This window comes from Pyrus communis, chromosome 7 (genome assembly GCF_041283825.1).
Source record: "Pyrus communis isolate YQ-2024b chromosome 7, ASM4128382v1, whole genome shotgun sequence".
Classification (NCBI taxonomy): Eukaryota; Viridiplantae; Streptophyta; class Magnoliopsida; order Rosales; family Rosaceae; genus Pyrus; species Pyrus communis.
Window position 1 is genome coordinate 23,786,912 of NC_142571.1, and position 26,728 is coordinate 23,813,639.

Below are 26,728 nucleotides of genomic sequence, written 5' to 3' on the forward strand. Positions count from 1 at the left end.
CATGAAGAAAAGCTTAACCAGTTCATCATGTTCTCAACCAAATACATGAACACTCAAACAATTCAACAAGAATGAAAGCATGCGATCTAGTGGAGAAGACTACCAACCTGAAGATGGTGCAAAGAAATGTTGGAATCCCTCTCAATTAGAGAACACTCTGTCTTAAAAAATTACTACAAAATAAGCAAATGAAGGCAAGGTAAAGAGTTGAAACTTATCCTTCTTATATAAGTTCAACAGGACCAAAGAATTTCAAAATCCAATTTCAAATCATGAGAAATCCCCAAATGGAAAGTCTTCAAACTTCCACACAAGCTAGGGAGTTTCAAATTTCAAATTTTCAGTTCCCCCCATCCAAAAAAAAAAAAAAAAAAAATCCAAAAGGGAGGGGGAACACAGCAACTTCATCAATGGAAGACAACTACAATTCTCAAAAGCTTCACACACTCTTGATCAAGATAGTGTGAAGCAAAACCAACTTATGGTACCAACAAAAACTTCAACAAATGGAGGACAACCACAAATCTCAAAAGCCTCACACACTCTTAATCAAGATAGTGTGAAGCAAAACCAATTTATGGTGCTAACAAAAGCTTCAACAAGTGAAGGGCAACTACAAATGTCAAAAGCCTCACATACTCTTGATCAAGATAGTGTGAAGCAAAACCAATTTATGGTGACCAACACAAAGCTTCACCTACAAAGCTTAAACCATAAAGCTTCACCAACAAAACTTCAACCACAAAACTTCACCCACAAAGCTTCGACCACAAAGCTTCACCTACAAAGCTTCAACCATAAAGCTTTACCTACAAAGCTTCAACCTTCAACCACAAAACTTCAACTACAAAGCTTCAACCACAAAGCTTCACCTACAAAACTTCAACCACAAAGCTTCACCTACAAAGCTTCACCAAATGGAGAGCAACTACAAATGTCAAAATCTTTACACACTTTTGATCAAGATAATGTGAAACAAAATCAAGTTCATGTGTCCTAAAAATAGCTTCAACTATTTAAGCTATATACCCAAACACAAAACCTTGCCGCAAAAAAAAAAAAAAAAAAAATAAATAAATAAATAAATAAATCACAAAACTCAAGGTTTTTAGCAATCTGTGCCACAACAAAAAGTACAAACAAATTTAAATATCAATTTTCTTTTCCTTCCACTCCATCCACAAAGTCCCTATCACAAATGGACGTACAATTACACACACACACACACACACATACATGTTTTCAAACATGTTATAAGAGCAAGCCTAGCGTTGCTGGTTGTTCGGGGGGCAGGCGAGAGAAAAGGGACCCGAGGCCCTGTGGACCGGCTCCAGCATTGGAGAGCCCGAGTGGAGGTGGAGGCCCGAGCTCTGGGCTCGTGGAGAATTGCCAGCCCGAGAGCCCGAGTGGATGTGATGCTAGCGCTGACGTCAGCCTGGCGTCAGGCCATTTTTAATTTTTTTTCTGTCAGGCACGTGGGGGCGCGTCGCCGACACAAAATCAGAACAAAAAAAAAGGTGCTTTTTCAATTACCGTTGGGAAGCCACGTGGCTTCCCACGGTCCGTTCGATCTCAACGGTAAAAAAAAAGTCTTATTTAATATCCACCGTTCGATCTGAGATCAACGGTGAATATTAATATGCTTTATAAATAAAAAAATAAAAGAAAAAATAGTTTTAAAATTAAGAAAAGTTACCGTTGTGACACGTGGCACAATCTGGAGTGTTGGAATTCAAATTTTTTTATATCCAACGGCAGAGATTAATTAGTTGAATAAAAATTAAAAAAAAATTGTAAAAAATTAAAAAAAAATCCGAAATTTTTTTAAAATTTTTTTTTTTTACTTTTCTATAAATACCTTCTCATTATCATCTACCTTACACAACAATTTCATATTTTCTCAACTACTTTTAATCACATTCCTTTCTTTGTCTCAAAGTTTCAATCCACTTTTTTTTCAACAAAATGACCACTGATGCAGGTACAAATTGGTCGCTTCTTGAAGATGTTGCGTTGTGCACTAGCTGGGTTGAAGTTACTCATAGTTCGCTTACGGGTAATGAGATGCAGTTGCAAGAAACGTGGAGTCTTATTCATACTAATTATCTTGAGAAAATTGGTAGGAAAAGAACCAAAGAATCGATGTCCAGTCGTTGGAAATTACTTAGCCAATCGTTTAGTACGTGGAGAGACGCCTTGGCACAAGCTAGTAGTAATATTCGAAGTGAGGAAAATTACTCGGATCAGGTAACAATATATTATTTATTTGATACCCAAATTTACATTATAATTATTTGTTTGTATTATTTATTTGTTACATTGTATTATTTATTTGTTACGTACTTACATTATAATTATTTGTTTGTATTATTTATTTGTTACCTACTTACATTATAATTATTTGTTTGTATTATTTATTTGTTACCTACTTACATTATAATTATTTGTTTGTATTATTTATTTGTTACCTACTTACATTATAATTATGTTGTTTATATTATTTATTTGTTACTTATTTTCATTATAATTATTTCTTCACCCGCATTGTGTAGGAACTTCAAGCACAAGCTTGGTATGCTACCAAAACCAAAAGCAAAAATAAATCATTCAACCGGTGGGAATGTTGGAATATTGTCAAAGATTGTCCTAAATTTAGAGTTGTGCCAGTCGGTCCAGAAGTGCACATGAACAACACCCATCTACACTCTACACCCCATCATGTCTCGCACGTTCATCCTTGAGGAAGAAGAAGACATTGTAAGAAAGAAGCAGAAACTATGAATAATGATACAGATTTTTGCGAAGAAGGAAGCAGAAACTATGAATAATGATAGAGATCTTGAGAAAATTGGTGTGAGATTTGTGAGGATGGATGGTGGATTATATGGAGGATTTAGAAAGGATTAGATTGTACATAATGCCACGTGGCATGCCGTCATTCCTTAAAAATCTGAAGGAAATCTATCCTCAAAGATTGTAAACAGATTATGACACGTGACGCGACGTGATTGGTTAATAATCTTATCAGAAATCCATCACCAATAATTGTATTTTCGAATAATGACACGTGGCATAATGAGTTATGACAAGTGGCGCAACGACAACGATTAAAAATCTTATCCGAAATTACAAATAAAATGATTTTGTATTATTTAATAATACTTCGGATAATGACACGTGGCGCAACGAGAACGATTTAAAATCTTATCCGATATTACAATTAAAATTATTTTGTATTATTTTATAAATAAAAAAAATACTAATATTTTATTGCCTATTGCTAGGGCTATTGAAGTGTAACGGTGCAGATGCAAATGCTATTGCCAGGGATATTACTGTTCATTAAGAGCAGTTACTGTTCATAAGGTGGATTGAATAGTGCATAGCCTAGAGGGAGGGCTCCAACGCTAGAGTTGCTCTAATAGTTTAAACAAGTCAAAGCTCCAAGTTTAAATAGTGAACAAAAGCACAAGAAATCCACCAGTAGTGAAGGTGCTACAAAAACTTGAATCCATCCCAGACTTTTGAACCTCAACAGCAACAAGGATCCTCGAAGCTTGCAGATCACAAATGACACCTAAGTCAGCCACACATGAAGGCCTTCTGCAACTCACACCTCTGTGACATGCAAAAGCTTCATCAACAGGCCAATAGACAATCCTATTGCCTGGAAAAACTCATGAAGAAGATAAGTTATTATTTTATTATTAAGTCTTTATTATTCCCCTTTGAAATTGTCAGCCATGCCTAAAAGAAAGGATTTGGATAATTTCCTGAATTAATGGAGAGGATCCTCCTGACCAATCATCGTGGACCGTTGGATTTTTATCCAACGACTACAAACAGAGGGTCCCTTTAAAGTTATAATGATTGTAGCCGTTGGATAAAAATCCAACGGCCCACAATAATTGGTCCGGAGGATCCTTTCCATTAGCTCAGGAGAGGATCCAAATCCTGAAAGAAATTCATCATTATGTTTTATCAATATCATTGTCTATTAATATTTTGTATTATTATTTAATGTTTATTACAAGACCACTTGTCTGACACGCGACTTAGTCTTGCTAGCTTTAATCATCCATGAGCACTATATTCATTATTTAAATATTTTATTATAATTATTTTCATACATGACTACTGATCACATTCGCCTGAAATCCTCTTCATTCTTTACACCCACTACACCATTTATATTGATTAATGATTTTATCACATGATTATGCCACAACACGTGATGTCTTCTAATCAAACCATTTATTTTCATTATTTGAATGTTAGGGCACGATACACAATACAGGGTTATGCAGTATATATATGTGTAGTTTATTCATGTATATATATGTGTGTATTATCCCTACATTCATCATGTTAAGATTATTATGCTAAGAATCCTTTCCAAATCCATAACTCGGATTTCACTAATTTTAGTCGCATCACACATGTTTAATTAGGCATTTATTTGTGCAACCTTAACGTGCTGCCTAGTGTCGTGTGATTGCCTTTAACTATGCCACATGTGACTTACCACATAACTGAACAAATTATTTATTTGTAGATTGATGAGCCATGTGCTTATTTTGACAATTAGGCTACTCACAAGACACCTCCTTTGTCAACTCCTAGCCCAAAGACTTGGGGGACTCCTACCATATACTACTACACCTCAGTACTCGAAAGTTTCGCGACTACTCAGTGACTTGGATTTTTCAAGTCCCCAACTGAGAAGTTTTCTTCATTCGGGAAATTAAGGGAGCACTATTTCAACCTACAGGATCCACCCACGAAGTTTCAACATGCAAACTTCAACAAAAGAAAAAATTTAAAGAACTTAGTGAAGGATGCCTTGGTATATTTAACACAACACGTCGAATGAAGTAAATCTTATTTATTGATATATTCGATAAATTACAAATATGTGCATACATATGAATCAAAACAAACAAACAGGAAGAGACCTTCACAAAGGTTGCTCATGATAAGTCTCACTCGGCAAAGCCCCAGAGATAGGAGGCACCAGAGGGTGATCACTTGGAGCCTCAGTACTGGGCAGAACCCCAGAAAGATGAGGCACCGGAGGTTGATCATTTAGAGCTTCAGTACATGGTACAGCCCTAGAGGACGAAGGCAATAAATGTCTTTTGAACAAACTCACAAACCTCTGATGATCAATTAAAATCTGACCCTGGAATTCTTGTAATTGGTCAAGCTTTCTCTTCATACTTGTAGCATAGCTATATGCGAGCCTGTGCAACTGTTTATTCTTGTGCTTGAGCCCTCTGATATCATGTTTGAGACTTATAACTTTAGCCTCCAATGATTCAACTTGGCGGGTTCGAGCAAATAGGCGTTGAGCTATATTAGACACTGAACCCGCACACTGAACACTGAAAGCCAGAGAATCCTTAACAGCCAACTCATCGGACCGGCTGGAAAGTAGTCTGTTATCTTTAGGAGTGAAAAGATTCTTAGCTACCACCGTAGCGGTCATGTCATTCTTCATCGTAGAATCCTCAACAGTAAAAGGACTAGTAAGGGATAAGAAGGATGAGAGCCATATGTTGTCTTGAGAAGACATAGTCATCTCTTCACCAACATTCAAGTCAAAACGACAGTCGGATGGGCCAGACATTTTCAGAAATCATGAAGGAAAAATAGGTCCAATAAATCCCAGAAGTACGAAAATAAGGGAGGAATTCCTACAAGCATTAACTCTCTGAACGTACTTTTTGAACACAATTGGTGCCCTTATAAAAGAAAGGGCAACATGGCCGTTTGTTCAAAAATCGAAGAGGCACCACTCTCCGAATTTTGAGAAGCAGATTTTCCTGAGTAAAATTTATTAAATCTTCACACGCGACATCAGTTCCTCGGATACCAAGGATAACTTTGCCAAAGAACCCTGACAAAGTTAAGACACGTAAATTTTGAAGGTCCAACTACCCTACTATTACCCACAAAGGTAAAGGAACATCATCACTGCTTGATAACTGGAAAATCCGTATGTGTGTCAACCCTTATGCTTCGTGGCAAAGTAGACTTGCAAAAATGCCCAACCTTTCCTCACATCCGAGAAAGCACTCCCCACAAGATTGCTTGCTAAAAAATCGAAGAGGCACTGCTCTCCGAATCTCGAGAACCAGATCCCCAACAAGATTGCTTGCTCAAGAATCAAAAAGGCATCCCTTCCCCCCCCCCCCCGGCGGATAATACTTCCACAAACGAGTCACGCCAGAGTAAGAGTATCTCATATCATCAGGGTCAAAAGCAAGAGTATCCCATATCATGTTTTTCCCCTGTCTTTTCCTTTGCCTTTGCTTTTACATGCAAGACAAGGAGAAAGGAAACAATCAGTCGGAACCTGAAATCAAACTTTCAATCCGGAACTGATTGCCCGGAACCTTTGCATGGCTGCTTGCCTAGCATTGCTCTCGAGTACTCATCTTCAATTGTTGTCAAGGTCACGAATTCCTTTGGCAAATACCTTAGAATAGTTGGTATGATATTGGCTCTTTACATTGAAGTCACCAAGCATGGATGAGTCGCTGAGAAGTAGAGCTTTGAAGGACCATTTAAATGCAAATGTTATGCACCACTTCTGCTATACAAAAGATTGAAGCAGAAGGTTCAACGATGAGCTGGAACATATCACTACAGCACGATGCCCTTCCTGTAAAACCGCACAATCCAGACGGAGGAGTCTAAGTCAAATCCAAGCTCAGCATCATTGCTTTAATTGAAGAGATCGAGAAGCTTCAACAACCTTTTGCTAGCACCGTCGCCAAAGAACAAAGCCTCGTCGTAACACATCCATTACTTTGTCAACAGCAGAAGTATCCATATTATCAGGATCAAATATACTCCAGATTTGACGGACTTGTTTTAACCCTCAAATTCTGGAGTCTGCTCGCTACTTTAGAGGAAACTGGAAAACCTTCCAGCCCAGTTCAAGAATAAGCTTGTGGAAAGTCAACAAGTACAACAAAGCACGTGCTGATTCATCCGTTACTTCTTCGAAAACAAGAGTATCTCATATCATCTCTTCTCCCTATCATTTTCTTTGTCCCTGTTACTGAATGAAAGACAATGAGAAGGAGAACAATAAGCTAGAACCCGAGATCAAACTTCCAATCTAAGGCTGATTGCTTGGAACTCTAATTACTTACCTTGTCTGTAACCTCTTTCGGTAGATCTCCTCGCTCAGAGACTTGGTAAACCCGTACTATAGGGTTCATATCGCACTTGACCAAGCCTAAAACTACAAGTAAGCTTCAAATGAAAATGATACATTACCTTATGCATCAACAACAGCTAAAGATACCATTCCTGGATGGAGGAAAAATACTTCTAGAGAAGAGGCTACATCTACTTATGGGGCAAAGGCAAATGAAAATGATGTCACCCTTCAGTACTTAGAAGTTTCGTGATTACTCAATGGCTTGGATCTTGTAAGTCCCCAACCGAGAAGTTTCCCTCACTCGGGAACTTAGGGGAGCACTGTTTGTACCATACTTGACCAATCTCGAAATTACTGAGCACCGGTCAACAGTATAACGTCAAGGACCCACAAGAGTTTCCCTCCAACCAGGAGGCCAATCACAACGCGACACGTGTCGATATCAGAGGCCAATCACAGCGCAACACGTGTCGATATCAGAGGCCAATCATAGTACGACACATGTCAATGTCATAACAGAACTAGAAACTCTCTTCTATAAAAGGGGATCATTCTCCCACAATAATCCCTAATGTCATTTGTATTAAACTATGCACTAGAACTCACTAAATGAGAACTTGAACCTATGTATTTGTGTAAACCCTTCACAATTAATAAGAACTCCTCTACTATGTAGACGTAGTCAATCTAGGTGAACCACGTACATCTTGTGTTTGCTTCCCTATCTCTATATCTTTACATACTTATCCACATTAATGACCGGAGCAATCTGGCGAAGGTCACAAACTTGACACTTTCTGTTGTACCAAAGTCCTCGCTGGTTTTGTGCATCAACAGATTTGATAATCGATGTCTAGTTAGATTTCTAACGTATAAGTAAAAATGACTATAAGGGAGATCAGTTTCATGGGAATTGTCCTGCTGAAGAAGATGCAATATACCTAAGCTATGGCTCATCTTCATCATTGGTCATTATTTGCTGCAAGAAACATGAACCCTGAAGTTAAAAATCACAGCAAAATAGTCACTAGTAGCTTATGATGCACATCAAAATTTAGGCTCAAGGCCGTATGGTTGTGGGACGAAACAGGCCCACTATGAGATTACATATCTTCCAAGAATTATGGACCTAAGAGCAAATTTACTATAAAATCGTCTCAAAAGCTAGTTGGTTTGACCATTCAATATTAACAAGTATGCATGTCCTCCATTAGTGGCGAAGCCATGTGAGGGCGAAGAGTGGCGGCCGTCACTCCCCTCGCCGGGAAACACCACTGGAGAGCTAGGTTAGCCACTCCCCTTGCGCCTCGCCGGAAAACCCTGGTTCATCTTCTCCTCTGTTTTTGCTGGGCAATCTGTTTTGCTACGCGCAGCAGCAGCAGATTGCTGTTAATTTTTATTTTTTTTTTAAATCCAGGCCAAAACGACGTCGTTTTGAGTCTGGTAAAAAAAATTAAATATTTGAAAACAAAACGGCGCCGTTTTGTATATTTGAATTAAAAAAAAAATTATAAAGCCCCCCGCCCCGGTTCCCCTTTACTTCCTATCCCTCCCGTCCCGTGCCGTTCACCAATCAAGACAGAGGGAGAGAGAGAGAGCAAAGCTGCTCCCCAAAATCCCCAGTAGCCAAGCCAACTAGTATAATCCCTAACCCTAATTAATTATTTAATACAAAATTCGTTTAATTGGTATAGAATCATATGGTAATGCACTAATATGGTTATTGGTTATTGATTATTGATGTGAATCATATGTTTCTATGATTATTGATATGAAATTATGAAATTATTTTTTAGGGTGAAAATTAAAATTTGAATTCTTGAATCTTATTGATTAGTTGAATTGATTAGTTGTATTCATATGAATATGATTAGTTGAATTGAATTTTTATTTATTGAATAATTTGTATGTTTATTGGTATTGATTAATTGAATTGTTGGTTGGTTGGATTAGTTATTATGCATACTATAGTATAGTCTACTTTAGGATTAAGAGTCTAAGAATTTTTATTTCTTTCCATTTTACAGTTACGTGATGGAACGATACTATAAGAAACAATGCTTAAATCCACCTTCAAACATTTTGGGTAGTCATTCTCCTTTAAATATTCCGAGTAGTCCTCCTCCTCCTCCTCCTTCAAATATTCCAAGAAGTCCTCCTTCAAATATTCCAAGTAGGTCATAACAAAGTGAGGCCACTGAGTTTAATGAAATATTGGCTAATCTTCCTGCAGACCCTGCACATAGACATTGAATGCTTGATTATCCACCTAATTATAGTGAAGCAATTCATAGACACTATCTTCAAATTGATCCTTGTCAACCTAGAGACCACATCATGCCAAGAAAGGTTAGCGACAATCGATGTTTACATTGTGAAATATGTATTTTCTTTTATTGATAATGAGCCTATTATGCGACGATTTCATGACATGAAACCTGACCGGCAACAATTGTAATTTGTTTGTATTGATTAATTATGGAAGACAGTACTATATAAAACGATTTAGTTGTTGCCATTTTTCTTTAACCTTGCATTATTTTAAGTTCGCCCCTTCCTCCGAAAAATCCTGGATTCGCCACTGTCCTCCATAATATTTATATTATTGACATAAAAATTACATAATTGTCAACGTCCTTTTGATATGTTTGTCAATACAAATTTACATGGCAAACAAATAGCAACGTAACGTTATTTTATATTGTGGTATGACCAAGGTATTTCCTTTTAGTAGAGAAATGATAAGCGGATGAAAACAAAACATCGTTTAGCTATTTCCATTTCCTTTTTCGTATTTAGCAAAAAGCGGCATGGTTCACTTGATTATAAGAACAATTTGTTTTTCGTAGAAATCAAGAATCAAGGATTTCATTGTCACCAATTACAGAACGTGGACTAGAATATTAGAAGAGCATTTAGTTTATAAAACAAATAAGGATGCACATATATTGGTTTTTTTTTATTTATTAGTATTCTAAGCTAACTTAGTACTTGGAAATAAGCTTGAAGAAAAGACATAGAATACTTGAAGCTAATGAAAGTCTTGGCACAAAATCAAGCACAGTGGCATCCTAGGATTTATACAGCCGATCTCACTTAGTGAGATAAGATTTTATTGTTGTTGTAGTATCCTAAGCTACATGAGAGTTTCAACATTAATGGCAGTGCTAGTAAGTTGAGGAATATCCTATCCGTCAAGGCAATTTCCCTGTTGAGTTTTAATAACCAAATTTTCGTACAAGTGTTCATATATTTCTTTTACCTCAATCCAACCTAATAAAACCATCAAATTCATCATACCATTTTCGGATGGGAAATGTTATTGACACTCCAAAAATCTCATTCGCAACTCCTCACAAGTGTATTTTTCTTTCTAAATATAAAAAATTTAAAATGTAGAATGAGAAATTTGAAATGCTAATAACAATTCTCTTTTCGGATATCTTATAACAAATGTAAACAAATTAAATATTACTACTTGAATTGATAGAGGCACCCACAAAAATGTGCCCCTACAAAAATAGAATTATGCCACTTATAGCAAAGAGCATACATTATTCTTTAGTAAAAAGCGAAAGAATAATTCACTTTGTGCTCAATGCATAGCTCCGTACTTAAATTAGTCACATGCTGCCTTGATTTATACTGGCGCCACTAGATAGCTGGCTCCTCTGGTTGATGTGGGACTTATGCAGCAATTATGCCCACCTCAAAGTCCAAAACTCAGAGATTGTGTCAATACATTCATAAAAAAATGTATGAGAAAAGTCGTCATTTCACTAAATATAATATTATTTTAACAATTTTAACTGTGTATACAACGAGTTTCATATATGTGCAGGTTTTAAGTCGTGTAATGTGACGTGTCTGAAATTATCACCCCAAATTAACATTAAATCAATTCTCATTTTGAACCCAAGAATTTAAAATTTTCTTGCAAAACGTACACAGAGTCTAATGAGTGATCTCCAATCAAACCCGAGAGAACAAACGACCTAGCTCCATGATTAAAATTGTAAGTCCCGAGCCAAGTTTTCATGAATAAGACATTTCCCATGCATTGTTCAATCCCTTAATTTGTTAAAAAAAATGATAAGAAAAATACCTTATTCAATGAAAAAAAGACTAGTCCACACAATATTTGAGTGGAGAAATCTAACACACGGCAACTTGTATATAAGAGATTTTTCAGTGCTGGAACATGGTTCGGTATATTAAGTATTATAACACAAGTGGTTGGATACTTGAAAAAAATAAAAAATAAATAAACACTTATATTATAATATTTAATTTTCTGAGTCGTGTTCTAGCACACTGAAAAATTTCTCCAAGCATATAAGGTGCAAAATGTGAAGGCCTTCTTATCCTAATAATTATTATTAGTGGTTGGCCTAACTACTACCTAACTATACATCTTAATGAGGCCTACTACATTATACTCTAGCTCTTTCTTAAACATCTATTTATAAGAGAAATAGATCGTTGAAAGCTGCATACATCCAACTGATCATTTGACACTTTCCAATTCTAAACTCTCTCTCTCTCTCTCTCTCTCTCTCTCTCTCTCTCTCTCTCTCTCTCTCTCTCTCTCTCACACACACACACACATGGGGATCCTGATGGCAACGTGTTTGCTGGCTCTTTTCTATGGTTTCTCCTGCCTCTGTAAGTTACTTCTCAGAAGGAGAGACCAGGCATGCTATTTGCTGGCCTACGAGTGCCACATGCCACCAGACGACATGAAGCTCAGCACTGATTCATGCGTTAAAATCGTCCTGCGGAACAGGAATTTGGCACTGGAAGAATTCAGGTTTCTCTTGAAAACTATTACCCATTCGGGCATTGGCGAGGAAACTTACTGCGCAAGAAACATCATCCAAGGCCGAGAAGAAACTGCAACCCTAGAAGATGAACTTGTGGAGATGGATGGCATCATCTTTGACGCGCTGGACAAGCTTTTCGCTCGGGCTACCTCAATTTCTCCGTCGCAAATCGACATTCTTGTCGTCAATGTGTCGATGTTCTCCCCTGCACCCTCCCTATCGTCACGTATAGTGAATCGTTACAAGATGAGGGACGACATCAAGAGCTTCAACCTCTCGGGAATGGGCTGCAGTGCAACCCTCATTGCCATTGACGTTGTACAAAACTTGTTCAAGTCTCACAAGAATGCGAATGCCATCGTTGTAAGCACGGAATCGTTGGCTCCTCATTGGTATTGCGGCGTAGAAAAATCCATGATGCTCACAAACTGTCTCTTCCGCTCGGGAGGGTGCGCGATGCTGCTCACGAACAACCGAAGCCTAAAGCACCAAGCCAAGCTGAAATTAAACCATTTGGTACGAATCCACACCGGCTCGAATGACGAAGCATATAACTGTTGCATACAGGTAGAAGATGAGAGTGGAAATCGAGGTTTCCGCCTTACCAAATACCTAGTAAAAGCAGCAACTCAGAGTTTTACAAAGAACCTCCAAGTTCTAGCACCAAAAATGCTTCCACTAAGAGAAATACTTAGGTATCTGGTGGCCTCTAGGCTTAACAATATTAGAACTAGTATTACAAGCCAAAAGCCAAAAGCAGCTGGGGGACTAGGGTTGAATCTCAAGACAGGAATAGAGCACTTCTGTGTTCACCCTGGTGGAAGAGCAATCATAGATGGGATTGGGAAGAGCTTAGGGCTAAGTGATTATGACGTTGAGCCGTCAAGAATGGCGCTTCACCGGTTCGGAAACACATCGGCGGCCGGATTTTGGTACGCTTTGGGATACATGGAGGCAAAGAAGAGGCTTAAGAAGGGGAACAGGATTCTGATGAGTGGATTTGGAGCTGGTTTTAAGTGCAACAATATTGTGTGGGAAGTGATGAAGGACTTGGATGATGTCAATGTGTGGAAAGACTGCATAGATAGTTACCCTAGGGATCTAAACCAAGTCAATCCGTTCATGGAGAAGTATGGCTGGATCAATGATGATTATCTAGGCTTTGTTAGGTTTGACATGTCCCGATTCGCTATTGAGTAATGCTACACTTATAACATTTTTCATATTCCATTTGTATCATTTCTCTAATAGAAGTAGGACCCACCAACTTATGTGGGTCTCATATCTTTTAGAAAAATGGTAAAATATTTGGTATGAAAAATGCGGTAAGAATAGCATTTTTATTAGTTGTTTGATTTTTCAGCACTTAATAAGTTTGCGTTTTTCTTTTACCTTGTGGAGAAGTGTGGTTGTTTGAAGTTTGTATGAAGTTTTTCAAGCCCTGTAGTCTGGATGTATCTCATAAATAAACCCTGATCGATCAGGTGTTCTAGGTTTTTTTTTTAATAAAAATAAGAGTTCATTAATTTTCTAGATGTGAGGCCATGATCTATATCAGTATTTCCTTTGATAGCAAACTCTCTTTTTGATATATTTGTATTCCCTTTGCTAGTACTACATTTACCACAAGTAGTACATTACTCTCATAGTTAGAGAAAACCGCCACTGGAAACACCACTTCATGTCCGACTTGCATGTGTTAAGCATGCCGCCAGCGTTCATTGACGTGGCGGTATACACCCAGCTCCACAGCAAAGCAAGCCATTGACTACCGGTTTCTTTCCTCCAGAATATCACTTGTAATAAAAATAAGAAAACACTACATATTCCAACCTCAGCAGCAGCACACCTCGTATTTCCTTCACTTTAACAAGTGATATTTGGCTTGTATGACCTGTGGAGATTACCCTAAATTTTCAAGGACAAGACAACTGTTTAGTTCCCGGGCCTAAAGGGTAACAGCTAGAGAAAATACAAGCTGAACTTTTACAATTTAAATACTGAGATTTAGGTGCACCAACAGTGGTGCTCCCTTAAAAAATAAGCGTATACCACTTAAAGCGACAAGCACACGGTATTCTTTAGTAAAAGGCGAAAGAATAGTTCGCTATGTGCTCAACGCATGGTTACGTATGTTAATCTTCCGCAGCCTACAATATTTTATATGAGCGAAGGTAGATAGTTCTTTCCCCCTGTGGCGGGTGTGGGACAAATAGTTCGGCTTCCACTTCTTTGCTAACTCCCAATTTTTTTGCTCAAATCCCACAGAACCTTTGGTCTATTTTTAGCTATTCCCACCAAAATTCTTTGCCCATTGAAAGACCAGCTCCAGTCCAAAACTCTGAGCTTGCAAGTTCCTTTGTCAATTCTTATATGAAACCAGGCCTTGATTGCGAACCTAAGTGGAAATTAGTTGACAAGAATTGTGTTGGAGACTTATAGCCCATTTGAAAATGCTTCCTCATAAAGCACTTATGGTATGAAATATTTAATAGAAATGCAAGTTTTTTTTTTTTTTTTTATCACAAAAACACTTTCAAATTTTTTTGTCAAATATGGTCTGAAACGTTTATAGTGATTTAAAAACATTTTAATTATTTTAAAAGCACTTCCAAACAAGTTATCAATATGTGAGAAATATGACACTACATATGTTATCCAAAACTTGAAATTTTCAATTGATTGGATTCCAAAGGAAGGAGATTTCCTAGAGCTAGTACATGTGTTCGTTCTTTTTTCCAACATATGTTCGTTTCAAATTGGTATTAGATTTGATAATCGATGTCTAGTTACATTTCCAACCTATGAGTAAAAATGATTATAAAGGAGATCAGTTTCATGGGAATTGTCCTGCTGAAGAAGATGCAGTATACCTAAGCTATGACTCAATTTCATCATTGGTCATTATTTGCTCCAAGAAACATGAAACCTGAAGTTAAAAATCACAGCAAAACAGTCACTAGTAGCTTATGATGCACATCAAATTTTGGGCTCAAGGCCGTATGGTCGTGGGACGAAAAAGGCCCACTATGAGCTTACATACCTTCCAAGAATTATGGACCTAAGAGCAAATTTAATATAAAATCATCTCAAAAGCTGGTTGGTTTGACCATTCAGTATTAACAAGTATACATGTCCTCCATAATATTGATATTATTGACACGAAAATTACATAATTGTCAACGTCGTTTTGATATGTTTGTCAATACAAATTTACATGGCAAACAAATAGCAATGTAACGTCATTTTATATTATGGTCTGACCAAGATATTTTCTTTTAGTAGAAAACAAAACATCGTTTAGCTATTTCCATTTCCTTTTTCGTATTTAGCAAAAAGCGGCATGGTTCACTTGATTATAACAACAAATTGTTTTTCAAAGAAATTAGGAATCAAGGATTTCATTGTCACCAATTACAGAACGTGGACTAGAATATTAGAAGAGCATTTACTTTATAAAACAAATAAGGATGCACATATATTGGTTTTTTTTTATTAGTATTCTAAGCTACACTTAGGATTTGGAAATAAGCTTTAAGAAAACATATAGAATACTTGAAGTTAATGAAAGTCTTGGCATAAAATGAAGCACAGTTGCGTTCTAGATTTTATGCCGCCGATCTCACTTAGTGAGATAACATTTTATTGTTGTTGTAGTATCCTAAGCTACATGAGAGTTTCAACATTAATGGTAGTGCTAGTAAGTTGAGGAATATCCTATCTGTCCAGGCAATTTCCCTATTGAGTTTTAATAACCAAATTTTCGTACAAGCATTCATATATTTCTTTTACCTCAATTCAACCTAATAATACCATCAAATTCATCATGCCATTTTCGGATGAGAATTGTTATTGACACTCCAAAAATCTCATTCTTAACTCCTCACAAGTGTTTTTTTTCTTTCTAAATATAAAAAATTCTTAACTCCAAAAATCTCATTCTTAACTCCTCACAAGTAGAATGAGAAATTTGAAATGCCAATAACAATTCCCTTTTCGGATATATTATAACAAATTAAATCTTGCTACTTGAATTGATAGAGGCACCCACAAAAGTGCGCCCCTACAAAAATAGAATTATGTTACTTATAGCAACGAGCACACAGCATTCTTTAGTAAAAAGCGAAAGAATAATTCACTTTGTGCTCAACGCATAGCTCCGTACTTAAATTAGTCAAATGTTGCCTTGATTAATACTGGCGCCACTAGATAGCTGGCTCCTCTGATTGATGTGGGACTTATGCAGCAATTATGCCCCCCGCAATGTCCAAAACTCTTAGATTGTGTCAATATATTCATTAAAAAAATGTATGAGAAAAGTCATCATTTTACAAAATATAATATTATGTTAACAATTTTAACTGTGCATACAACGAGTTTCATATATGTGCAGGTTTTAAGTCGTGTAATGTGGCGTATCCGAAATTGTCACCCCAAACTAACATGAAATCAATTCTCATTTTGCACCCAAGAATTTTAAAATTTCTTGCAAAACGTACATAGTGTCTAATGAGTGATCTCCAACCAAACCCGAGAGAACGAACGGTATAGCTCCACGATTAAAATTGTAAGTCCCGAGCCAAGTTTTCATGAAGAGGACATTTCCCATGCATTGTTCAATCCCTTAATTTGTTAAAAAAATAATAAGAAAAATACCTTATTCAATGAAAAAAAAGACTAGTCCACACAATATTTGAGTGGAGAAAGCTAACACACTGACAACTTGTATATAAGAGATTTTTCAGTGCCGGAACGTGGTTCGGTATATTAAGTGTTATAATACAAGTGGTTGGATATTTGAAGAAAAAAAAAATTAAACACTTCTATTATAATATTTAGTGTCCCGAGTCATGTTCTAGCACGCTGAAAAAGTTCTCTAGGCATAAAAGGTGCTAAATGTCAATGCCTTCTTATCCTACTAATTATTATTAGTGGTTGGCCTAACTACTACCTAACTATACAGCTCAATGAGGCCTACTACATTATACTCCAGCAAACCAACCTCAGCAGCAGCACACCTCGTATTTCCCTCACTTTAACAAGTGATATTTGGCTTGTATGACCTGTGAAGATTACCCTAAATTTTCAAGGACAAGACAACTGTTTAGTTCCAGGGCATAAAGGGTAACAGCTAAAGAAAATACAAGCTGAACTTTTACAATTTAAATACTGAGATTTAGGTCCACCGACAGTGGTGCTCTCTTAAAAAATAGACGTATATCACTTAAAGCGATGAGCACACGGTATTCTTTAGTAAAAGGGGAAAGAATAGTTTGCTTTGTGCTCAACGCATGGTTCCGTAAGTTAATCCTCCGCAGCCTACAATATTTTATATGAGCGAAGGTAGATAGTTCTTTGCCCCTGTGGCGGGTGTGGGACAAATAGTTCGGCTTCCACTTCTTTGCTAACTCCCAATTTTTTTGCTCAAATCCCACAGAACCTTTGGTCTATTTTTAGCTATTCCCACCAAAATTCTTTGCCCATTGAAAGATCAGCTCCAGTCCAAAACTCTGAGCTTGCAAGTTCCTTTGTCAATTCTTATATGAAACCAGGCCTTGATTGCGAACCTAAGTGGAAATTAGTTGACAAGAATTGTGTTGAAGACTTATAGCCCATTTGAAAATGCTTCCTCATAAAGCACTTATGGTATGAAATATTTAATAGAAATGCAAGTGCTTTTTTTTATCACAAAAACACTTTCAAATTATTTTGTCAAATATGGTCTGAAATGTTTTTAGTAATTTAAAAACATTTTAGTTATTTTAAAAGCACTTCCAAATAAGTTATCAATATATGTGAACTATGACACTACATATGTTATCCAAAAATTGAATTTTTCAATTGATTGGATTCCAAGGGAAGGAGATTTCCTAGAGCTAGTATATGTGTTCGTTTTTTTTTTTTTTCCAGCATATATATGTTCGTTTCAAACTGATATTTGATTTGATGATCGATGTCTAATTAGATTTCCAACCTATGAGTAAAAATGACTATAAAGGAGATCAGTTTCATGGGAACTGTCCTGCTGAAGAAGATGCAATATACCTAAGCTATGACTCATCTTCATCATCGGTCATTATTTGCTGCAAGAAACATGAACCCTGAAGTTAAAAATCATAGCAAAACAGTCACTAGTAGCTTATGATGCACATCAAATTTTGGGCTCAAGGCCGTATGGTCGTGGGACGAAAAAGGCCCACTATGAGCTTACATGCCTTCCAAGAATTATGGACCTAAGAGCAAATTTACTATAAAATCATCTCAAAAGCTAGTTGGTTTCACCATTCAGTATTAACAAGTATACATGTCCTTCATAATATTTATATTATTGACACGAAAATTACATAATTGTCAACGTCGTTTTGATATGTTTGTCAATACAAATTTACATTTTATATTGTGGTCGGACCAAAGTATTTCCTTTTAGTAGAGAAATGATAAGCGGATGAAAACAAAACATCGTTTAGCTATTTCCATTTCCTTTTTCGTATTTAGCAAAAAGCGGCATGTTCACTTGATTATAACAACAATTTGTTTTCAAAGAAATTAAGAATCAAGGATTTCATTGTCACCAATTATAGAACGTGGACTAGAATATTAGAAGAGCATTTAGTTTATAAAACAAATAAAGATACACATATATTGGTTTTTTTTTTTTATATTAGTATTCTAAGCTACACTTGGTACTTGGAAATAAACTTTAAGAAAAGACATAGAATACTTGAAGCTAATGGAAGTCTTGGCAAAAAATCAAGTACAGTGACGTCCTAGGATTTATATAGCCGATCTCACTTATTGAGATAAGATTTTATTGTTGTTGTAGTATCCTAAGCTACATGAGAGTTTCAACATTAATGGCAGTGCTAGTAAGTTGAGGAATATCCTATCCGTCAAGGCAATTTCCCTATTGAGTTTTGATAACCAAATTTTTGTACAAGCGTTCGTATATTTCTTTTACCTCAATCCAACCTAATAATACCATCAAATTCATCATACCATTTTCGGATGGGCAATGTTATTGGCACTCCAAAAATCTCATTCATAACTCCTCACAAGTGTATTTTTCTTTCTAAATATAAAAAATTTGAAGTGTAGAATGAGAAATTTGAAGTGCCAATAACAATTCCCTTTTGGATATCTTATAACAAATGTAAACAAATTAAATCTTGCTACTTGAATTGATAGAGGCACCCACAAAAGTGCGCCCCTACAAAAATAGAATTATGTCACTTATAGCAATGAGCACACGGTATTCTTTAGTAAAAAGCGAAATAGAAGTATGGGAAAAAGTCGTTATTTTACTAAATATAATATTATTTTAACAATTTTAACTATGTATACAACAAGTTTCGTATATGTGTAGGTTTTAAGTCGTGTAATGTGGCATGTCCGAAATTGTCATCCCAAACTAACATGAAATCAGTTCTCATTTTGAACCCAAGAATTTTAAAATTTCTTGCAAAACGTACATAGAGTCTAATGAGTGATCTCCAATCAAACCCGAGAGAACAAACGACATAGCTCCACGGTTAAAATTGTCAGTCCCGAGCCAAGTTTTCGTGAAGAAGACATTGCCCATGCATTGTTCAATCCCTTAATTTGTTAAAAAAAATGATAAGAAAAAATACCTTATTCAATGAAAAAAAAGACTAGTCCACACAATATTTGAGTGGAGAAAGCTAACACACGACAACTTGTATATAAGAGATTTTTCAGTGCCGGAACATGGTTCGGTATATTAAGTGTTATAATATAAGTGGTTGGATACTTGAAAAAAAAAATTAAACACTTATATTATAACATTTAGTGTCCCAAATCGTGTTTTGGCACATTAAAAAATTTCTCCAAGCATATAAGGTGCTAAATGTCAAAGCCTTCTTACCCTACTAATTATTATTAGTGGTTGGCGTAACTACTACCGAACCATACACTTTAATGAGGCCTACTACATTACACTCTAGCTCTTTATTAAACATCTATTTATAAGAGAAATAGATTGTTGAAACTGCATACATCCAACTGATCATTTGACACTTCCCAATTCTAAACTCTCTCTCTCTCTCTCTCTCTCTCTCTCTCTCACACACACACACACATGGGGATCCTAATGGCAACGTGTTTGCTGGCTCTTTTCTATGGTTTCTCCTGCCTCTGTAAGTTACTTCTCAGAAAGAGAGATCAGGCATGCTATCTGCTGGCCTACGAGTGCCACATGCCACCAGACGACATGAAGCTCAGCGCTGATTCATGCTTGAAAATAGTCTCGCGGAACAGGAATCTGGGACTGGAAGAAATCAGGTTTCTCTTGAAAACTATTACCCATTCGGGCATTGGCGAGGAAACTTACTGCGCAAGAAACATCATCCAAGGCCGAGAAGAAACTGCAACCCTAGAAGATGAACTTGCGGAGATGGATGGCATCATCTTTGACGCGCTGGACAAGCTTTTCGCCCTGCCTACCTCTATTTCTCCGTCGCAAATCGACATTCTTGTCATCAATGTGTCGATGTTCTCCCCTGCACCCTCCCTATCGTCACGTATAGTGAGTCGTTACAAGATGAGGGACGACATCAAGAGCTTCAACCTCTCGGGAATGGGCTGCAGTGCAACCCTCATTGCCATTGACGTTGTACAAAACTTGTTCAAGTCTCACAAGAATGCGAATGCCATCGTTGTAAGCACGGAATCGTTGTCTCCTCATTGGTATTGCGGCGTAGAAAAATCCATGATGCTCACAAACTGTCTCTTCCGCTCGGGAGGGTGCGCGATGCTGCTCACGAACAACCGAAGCCTAAAGCACCAAGCCAAGCTGAAATTAAACCATTTGGTACGAATGCACACCGGCTCGAATGACGAAGCATATAACTGTTGCATACAGTTAGAAGATGAGAGTGGAAATCGAGGTTTCCGCCTTACCAAATACCTTGTAAAAGCAGCAACTCAGAGTTTTACAAAGAACCTCCAAGTTCTAGCACCAAAAATGCTTCCACTAAGAGAAATACTTAGGTATCTGGTGGCCTCTAGGCTTAACAATATTAGAACTAGTATTACAAGCCAAAATCCAAAAGCAGCTGGGGGACTAGGGTTGAATCTCAAGACAGGAATAGAGCACTTCTGTGTTCACCCTGGTGGAAGAGCAATCATAGATGGGATTGGGAAGAGCTTAGGGCTAAGTGATTATGACGTTGAGCCGTCAAGAATGGCGCTTCACCGGTTCGGAAACACATCGGCGGCCGGATTTTGGTACGCTTTGGGATACATGGAGGCAAAGAAGAGGCTTAAGAAGGGGAACAGGATTCTGATGAGTGGATTTGGAGCTGGTTTTAAGTGCAACAATATTGTGTGGGAAGTGATGAAGGACTTGGATGATGTCAATGTGTGGAAAGACTGCATAGATAGTTACCCTAGGGATCTAAACCAAGTCAATCCGTTCATGGAGAAGTATGGCTGGATCAATGATGATTATCTAGGCTTTGTTAGGTTTGACATGTCCCAATTCGCTATTGAGTAATGCTACACTTATAACATTTTTCATATTATATTTGTATCATTTCTCTAATCGAAGTAGGACCCACCAACTCATGTGGATCTCATATCTTTTAGAAAAATGGTAAAATATTTGGTATGAAAAATGCAGTAAGAGTAGCATTTCTGTTAGTTGTTTGATTTTTCAGCACTTAATAAGTTTGCGTTTTTCTTTTACCTTGTGGAGAAGTGTGGTTGTTTGAAGTTTGTATGAAGTTTTTCAAGCCCTGTAGTCTGGATGTATCTCATAAATAAACCCTGATCGATCAGGTGTTCTAGGTTTTTTTTTATAATAAAAATAAGAGTTCATTAATTTTCTAGATGTGAGGCCATGATCTATATCAGTATTTCCTTTGATAGCAAACTCTCTTTTTGATATATTTGTATTCCCTTTGCTAGTACTACATTTACCACAAGTAGTACATTACTCTCATAGTTAGAGAAAACCGCCACTGGAAACACCACTTCATGTCCGACTTGCATGTGTTAAGCATGCCGCCAGCGTTCATTGACGTGGCGGTATACACCCAGCTCCACAGCAAAGCAAGCCATTGACTACCGGTTTCTTTCCTCCAGAATATCACTTGTAATAAAAATAAGAAAACACTACATATTCCAACCTCAGCAGCAGCACACCTCGTATTTCCTTCACTTTAACAAGTGATATTTGGCTTGTATGACCTGTGGAGATTACCCTAAATTTTCAAGGACAAGATAACTGTTTAGTTCCAGGCATAAAGGGTAACAGCTAAAGAAAATACAAACTGAACTTTTACAATTTAAACACTGAGATTTAGGTGCACCGATAGAGGTGCGCCTTTCAAAAATAGGCGTATATCACTTAAAGCGACGAGCACACAGTGTTCTTTAGTAAATGTGAAAGAATAACATGTCATCGCACAAAGTTTTTAGAGACGAAGATTAGTCATCCCATGTATGTATCCTGACGACTACTACTCGTATCCTAGCATTTTGTGTGACGAAGATCTTCGTTCCTAAAAATTTGGTGCGACGAAGGAACCGTCGCGCCTTCTTCTTTGCGACCAATGTGTTTATTCGTCACACAAAGTCTTTCTTCATGATCTTTGCGCAACGGATTTTGCGCAACAAAGTTTTTGTCGCTTTGACGTTTGTGCGACGGGAATAAGCTTTGCACGACCAATTTGTGTTCGTCACGCTAAATGTTAAACGTAGTAGTGTCTTATGTTCAAGATATTGGTGAAGCCACAGAGGATTCAAGCGACGTTGCAGTCAATTATTTTCATCATGTGCTCTGGTAATTTTCATTGGCTCTTTGTTTTCCCATTCCTTTTTCTTCTTTCTAACCTTAACCACAAGCCCCGTTACAACCTTAATAAAGACCTTTGATTCAAGTAGTCATATGATATTGACAGCGAGTAGGTGGACAAGCAAGCATACTGTAGCATGTTTTTATGAGATCACTTGAGCGAGACATATTAACGCATAAATATTGTGTGCATGAGTGTAAATCCTGTGAGAGACTCACTTGTTTTTATATTGCGATTTAAAGACGCTTAGGATCACATTGTTATGGCTATTTCATACACTATACTCCAAGGATATTTGAGAAGTTATTACTAATACTAGAATATTGTGGATTCACTTGCTTTATGCTTATTAAGGTTCTTGATTATTATGTACACTTGAATAAAATGCTTTGAGGGTTCTGAAGGGGGAAACTGGTTTTTCCATGTGACTTTTTGTTTTTGGTTTGGTGCCAGAGTATTTTTTTAGTCGCTTGAATTTCTAGAGACCAGCAATAAGCTAGTTTTGGGGGTGGGGCGGGGCTGTGATAATTGCTCAAAAGTGCATGTCTAATGCGCTTTGATTATACCCATTACATGTTTTTCTCTAATAATTTATCAAATTTGTGTTTATCATGTATAACTGGTCAAATAGGTTTTATATCTAATTTGTTTTAATTTGACTTAGATTATATTAATTTTAATGTGCAAGACTATGAGATTGATGCAAGGCAATTAAAGGATGAGGCACAAGACAATAAATTGGTGATTAACTCTATGTCGGTTACAAAAAGGAAATGAAGAATAGAGAAGGCAAAGAAGAAGAAAAAGAAACGGCCAGCCATTACCATTTCATGATGGCATTAAGGCTTATCATTGATCATCATTATTCAAGAGGGATATGGAGGTTGGCGGCAGCAGCTCAATATAACCACTCCCATTTTTGTTTTTGATCAGTTTTTGCTCTTTCATAATCTCTAGAGTTTCTTATTTTTCTATTTTATTATATGGAGGACTAAACTCCCTAGCTAAGACTAGTTGGAAAACCTTCAACTATTATGTGATCTTATTAGTTTGATTTGAATTGTGTTATCAACGATAAACTCTTGTTATTGGTTTGTTCAACTTAATAGCTATTTTTTCTCTATTTGTCGATTGGTGAATGTTCGTTACTATTCATAGGTTCAAACATGTTTTTCCTATAATTCGGTTTCAGCATTCATACTTTTGTGAATTGAGATAAATTAGTAGATATCTAGTAATTTCGATGGAAGTATTTCTTGATAGTTTGTGCCAGAGGTAAAGTTATGCTTGGAATTCTATAAGAAATTCAAATGAGTTATTGGGAATAACCATAGTTAGAGTTTGTATATTTTTGTGTGTGTTTTATATATTGCCATATCTTCCGATCGGGTACACTGTATGTTGCATCTTGATTGAGTTACAAAAAGAATCAAATTAATGAAATTACATATGTATGTTGAAGGTGGAACTCTTACGTCTTAGTGCTCTTATATTATTGGATTTTCTTTTAAAAAATTACATTTTATTCAATATTGTTCTTTGTTTTAGTTTCGACAAATTCTGCATTCTTTTTCAATGCTCTCTGAGGAATACAACTCGGTCTTTGAGTTTAAACTGCTACGCGACACCTGGACTTGGGTTTAGCAAGCAGGGAACTCAATTGCATTGAGCACATGCAACAAGCCTTTTAAACCCATAAGTGACCTTGATGGGACGAGTGAAGTCTCGTGAGGGTTTCCAGAGATGTTACCCATAAACATCATGTGATAGTTATGATCATCAACTGCCAGTGATTGTAAAGACATCCACTTCTCCAGTGTCATCAGGTTTTGAGCTGACTGCGCAAAGGGCTGCGTCCAAACCATATTGTTCAAGCTTTTGTGGCCTTAAATAGAGATTGTTTTGCGCATGGCGTATTCGGAAGGTGTTTGGTTTGACAATATCAGGCTTCTCAGGCGTGAACAGTGTGCAATTTTCATTATCCTTGTCGTCGTTTGGTGTGTGAGCGGTGGCCACGATCAACCACCTTCTTCCTTCTGCTCTACTTTCAAATAACAGTTGGCTTCAGAGTGCTTGTGGAACCACTCTATTTGATTCACGCATTCAGAGTAATTTTGTGAAACCTCCTTTGTGAAAATTAGGCTAGAATCCTCTCGGGTGAATTCGAGAATCCCGTCTTGATTTCTGATTTCTCCACCATGTAAGCGCAAGTACCGGTTGTTGTTAGATTTCCACTTAAAAGGGCTTGATAGTGTTGTTGCCATGTTAAATTGGATGATCACTCTCACTCGTCTCTTCTTTTTTATCTTTCTTCCCGCTTGTCTCTTTTCTCTTATCATGTGATTTACTTGCTTCATAGCTTCGAAATTGCTACCCTATTTATAATCAAGGATAAGCCCACATCATCTTTCTCTATTCACATTATGTGTTCAGACTATATAATTTCAACAAAAAAAAAAAAAAAGTTTCGTATATAATTAAGGTGTTTTTATTCTTTTACCTTTCTATTTCTTTCAATATTTCACTAGTTCTAAGTGTTTAAATAATATAGAAGAGTCCTACTCCTAGTTTTGTTATCTCATATGTTGTTTAGGAATGAGACTTGTAAATGTTGTCACAATCGATTGGATTAATGCCTTGTATATATTATGTCGGATTAATTCGAAGAGAATTTGAGTTTTAACATGTACCCAAATCCATCGTATCAAAGAGAATTACATAAAATTGCTTACATTTTTTTAAAGACTTCAAGTAATGATACTTTTGGATTCATGTTTTCCTTGCGTAGTTGTATGATGGAGATTATTTATTTAATTTATATAATATGAGGTATATATGTATTTGCGATATTTAAACGACTGAGTTGTTTAATTAGCTGAAGTCATTAGACTGACACCAGATGGCTGATCTCATTGCAGGGCTTCAACTGATGTGGGGACAATGCCAGGTAACCGAAAGAAACAATGTTGAAAATGAACAAATAACAGTTCAGATAAAAAAAACATTACTACAAAATAATTTTTTAATTAATATAGAAGTGTGAAAAAAATAAAAAGAAAATATAGAACGGCTTGTAATGATAAACTCTACAACTTTTGTAAAGAGATTTACTCCAAAATTTGCCACTATAATTCCATAAAACGTAGATTTAAATTTAACCTTTGATTGTCATTTACATTTACGCTCTATTCTTCTCATTGAATTTTGTTGTTTCAAATTTTTTTTTTTTTTAAATCATAATCTTTTAGCGGATGCATAAAGATGAACATTCGGATCGTTGATATCATGTTCAAATTTTTACGGTTAGTGAATATATTTCTCGGAACATGATATCAACGATCCGAATCGTTCGTTTTTCTTTAGCTGCTAAAATATCATGTTTTTGAAAAGAAAAAAAAATCCGATAAGAAGAATAGAGCATAAACAACAATCGAGAAGTTAAATATAAATCTAGGGTTTATAGATTATGGTGGCGGATTTCGGAACTGAGTCATTTACAAAAGTTGTAAAGCTTGTTGCTATGAGTGATTACATTTTTTTTTTTTCATTTTCTACAGTTGTACATTAATTATTATGAAATTTTATTAATTTTACGCTCAAAAAAAAAAAAAACGTTTGGAAGGTTTTAAAAGTCTAAACAACAATGTAACCATTGTCTGCGTGGATGATGCAATACCAAGCGTTTATATATTCTTTCACATTTTTCAACTTGTACATTAATTACTTTTTATTTATTTTGAATTACCCCTAAAAGCACTATTCATGAGGGTTTGTAGGGTTCTAAAAGTTTGAACAACAATGTACCCATCACCAAAGCATAGAAGATGTGATCAGGAGTGTTTGCATATTTTTTCACACTTGTAAATGAATTATTATGAATTTTTTATGTGCTTTGGTATTTGTAAATTGCTTTGTAT

The 26,728-nt window shown here is 36.5% G+C and overlaps 2 protein-coding genes, 4 non-coding genes and 1 pseudogene across 7 annotated transcripts; 2 read left to right on the top strand and 5 right to left on the bottom strand.

Moving 5' to 3' along the window:
- Nucleotides 1–4,957: 4,957 nt before the first annotated feature.
- On the bottom strand, nt 4,958–5,629 carry LOC148695922 (uncharacterized). Its single transcript, XM_088697432.1, has one exon. The coding sequence runs from the start codon at nt 5,627–5,629 to the stop codon at nt 4,958–4,960; it is 672 nt and encodes a 223-aa protein (XP_088553558.1).
- Nucleotides 5,630–10,664: 5,035 nt separating this feature from the next.
- LOC137735788 (U5 spliceosomal RNA) lies at nt 10,665–10,782 on the bottom strand. The gene has a single exon (XR_011068696.1). It is a non-coding gene; the product is annotated as a U5 spliceosomal RNA (small nuclear RNA).
- Nucleotides 10,783–11,711: 929 nt separating this feature from the next.
- LOC137735453 (3-ketoacyl-CoA synthase 19 pseudogene) lies at nt 11,712–13,530 on the top strand (annotated as a pseudogene). Its single transcript, XR_015964068.1, has one exon. The product of XR_015964068.1 is annotated as a 3-ketoacyl-CoA synthase 19 pseudogene (transcript).
- A 477-nt stretch (nt 13,531–14,007) lies between these two features.
- Nucleotides 14,008–14,126, bottom strand: LOC137735780 (U5 spliceosomal RNA). The gene has a single exon (XR_011068689.2). It is a non-coding gene; the product is annotated as a U5 spliceosomal RNA (small nuclear RNA).
- Nucleotides 14,127–16,038: 1,912 nt separating this feature from the next.
- On the bottom strand, nt 16,039–16,156 carry LOC137735786 (U5 spliceosomal RNA). Its single transcript, XR_011068695.1, has one exon. It is a non-coding gene; the product is annotated as a U5 spliceosomal RNA (small nuclear RNA).
- A 1,019-nt stretch (nt 16,157–17,175) lies between these two features.
- On the bottom strand, nt 17,176–17,294 carry LOC137735784 (U5 spliceosomal RNA). Its single transcript, XR_011068693.2, has one exon. It is a non-coding gene; the product is annotated as a U5 spliceosomal RNA (small nuclear RNA).
- Nucleotides 17,295–19,997: 2,703 nt separating this feature from the next.
- Nucleotides 19,998–21,842, top strand: LOC137735228 (3-ketoacyl-CoA synthase 19). Its single transcript, XM_068474636.2, has one exon. The coding sequence runs from the start codon at nt 20,093–20,095 to the stop codon at nt 21,506–21,508; it is 1,416 nt and encodes a 471-aa protein (XP_068330737.1). The 5' UTR covers nt 19,998–20,092; the 3' UTR covers nt 21,509–21,842.
- The last annotated feature ends 4,886 nt before the right edge of the window (nt 21,843–26,728 follow it).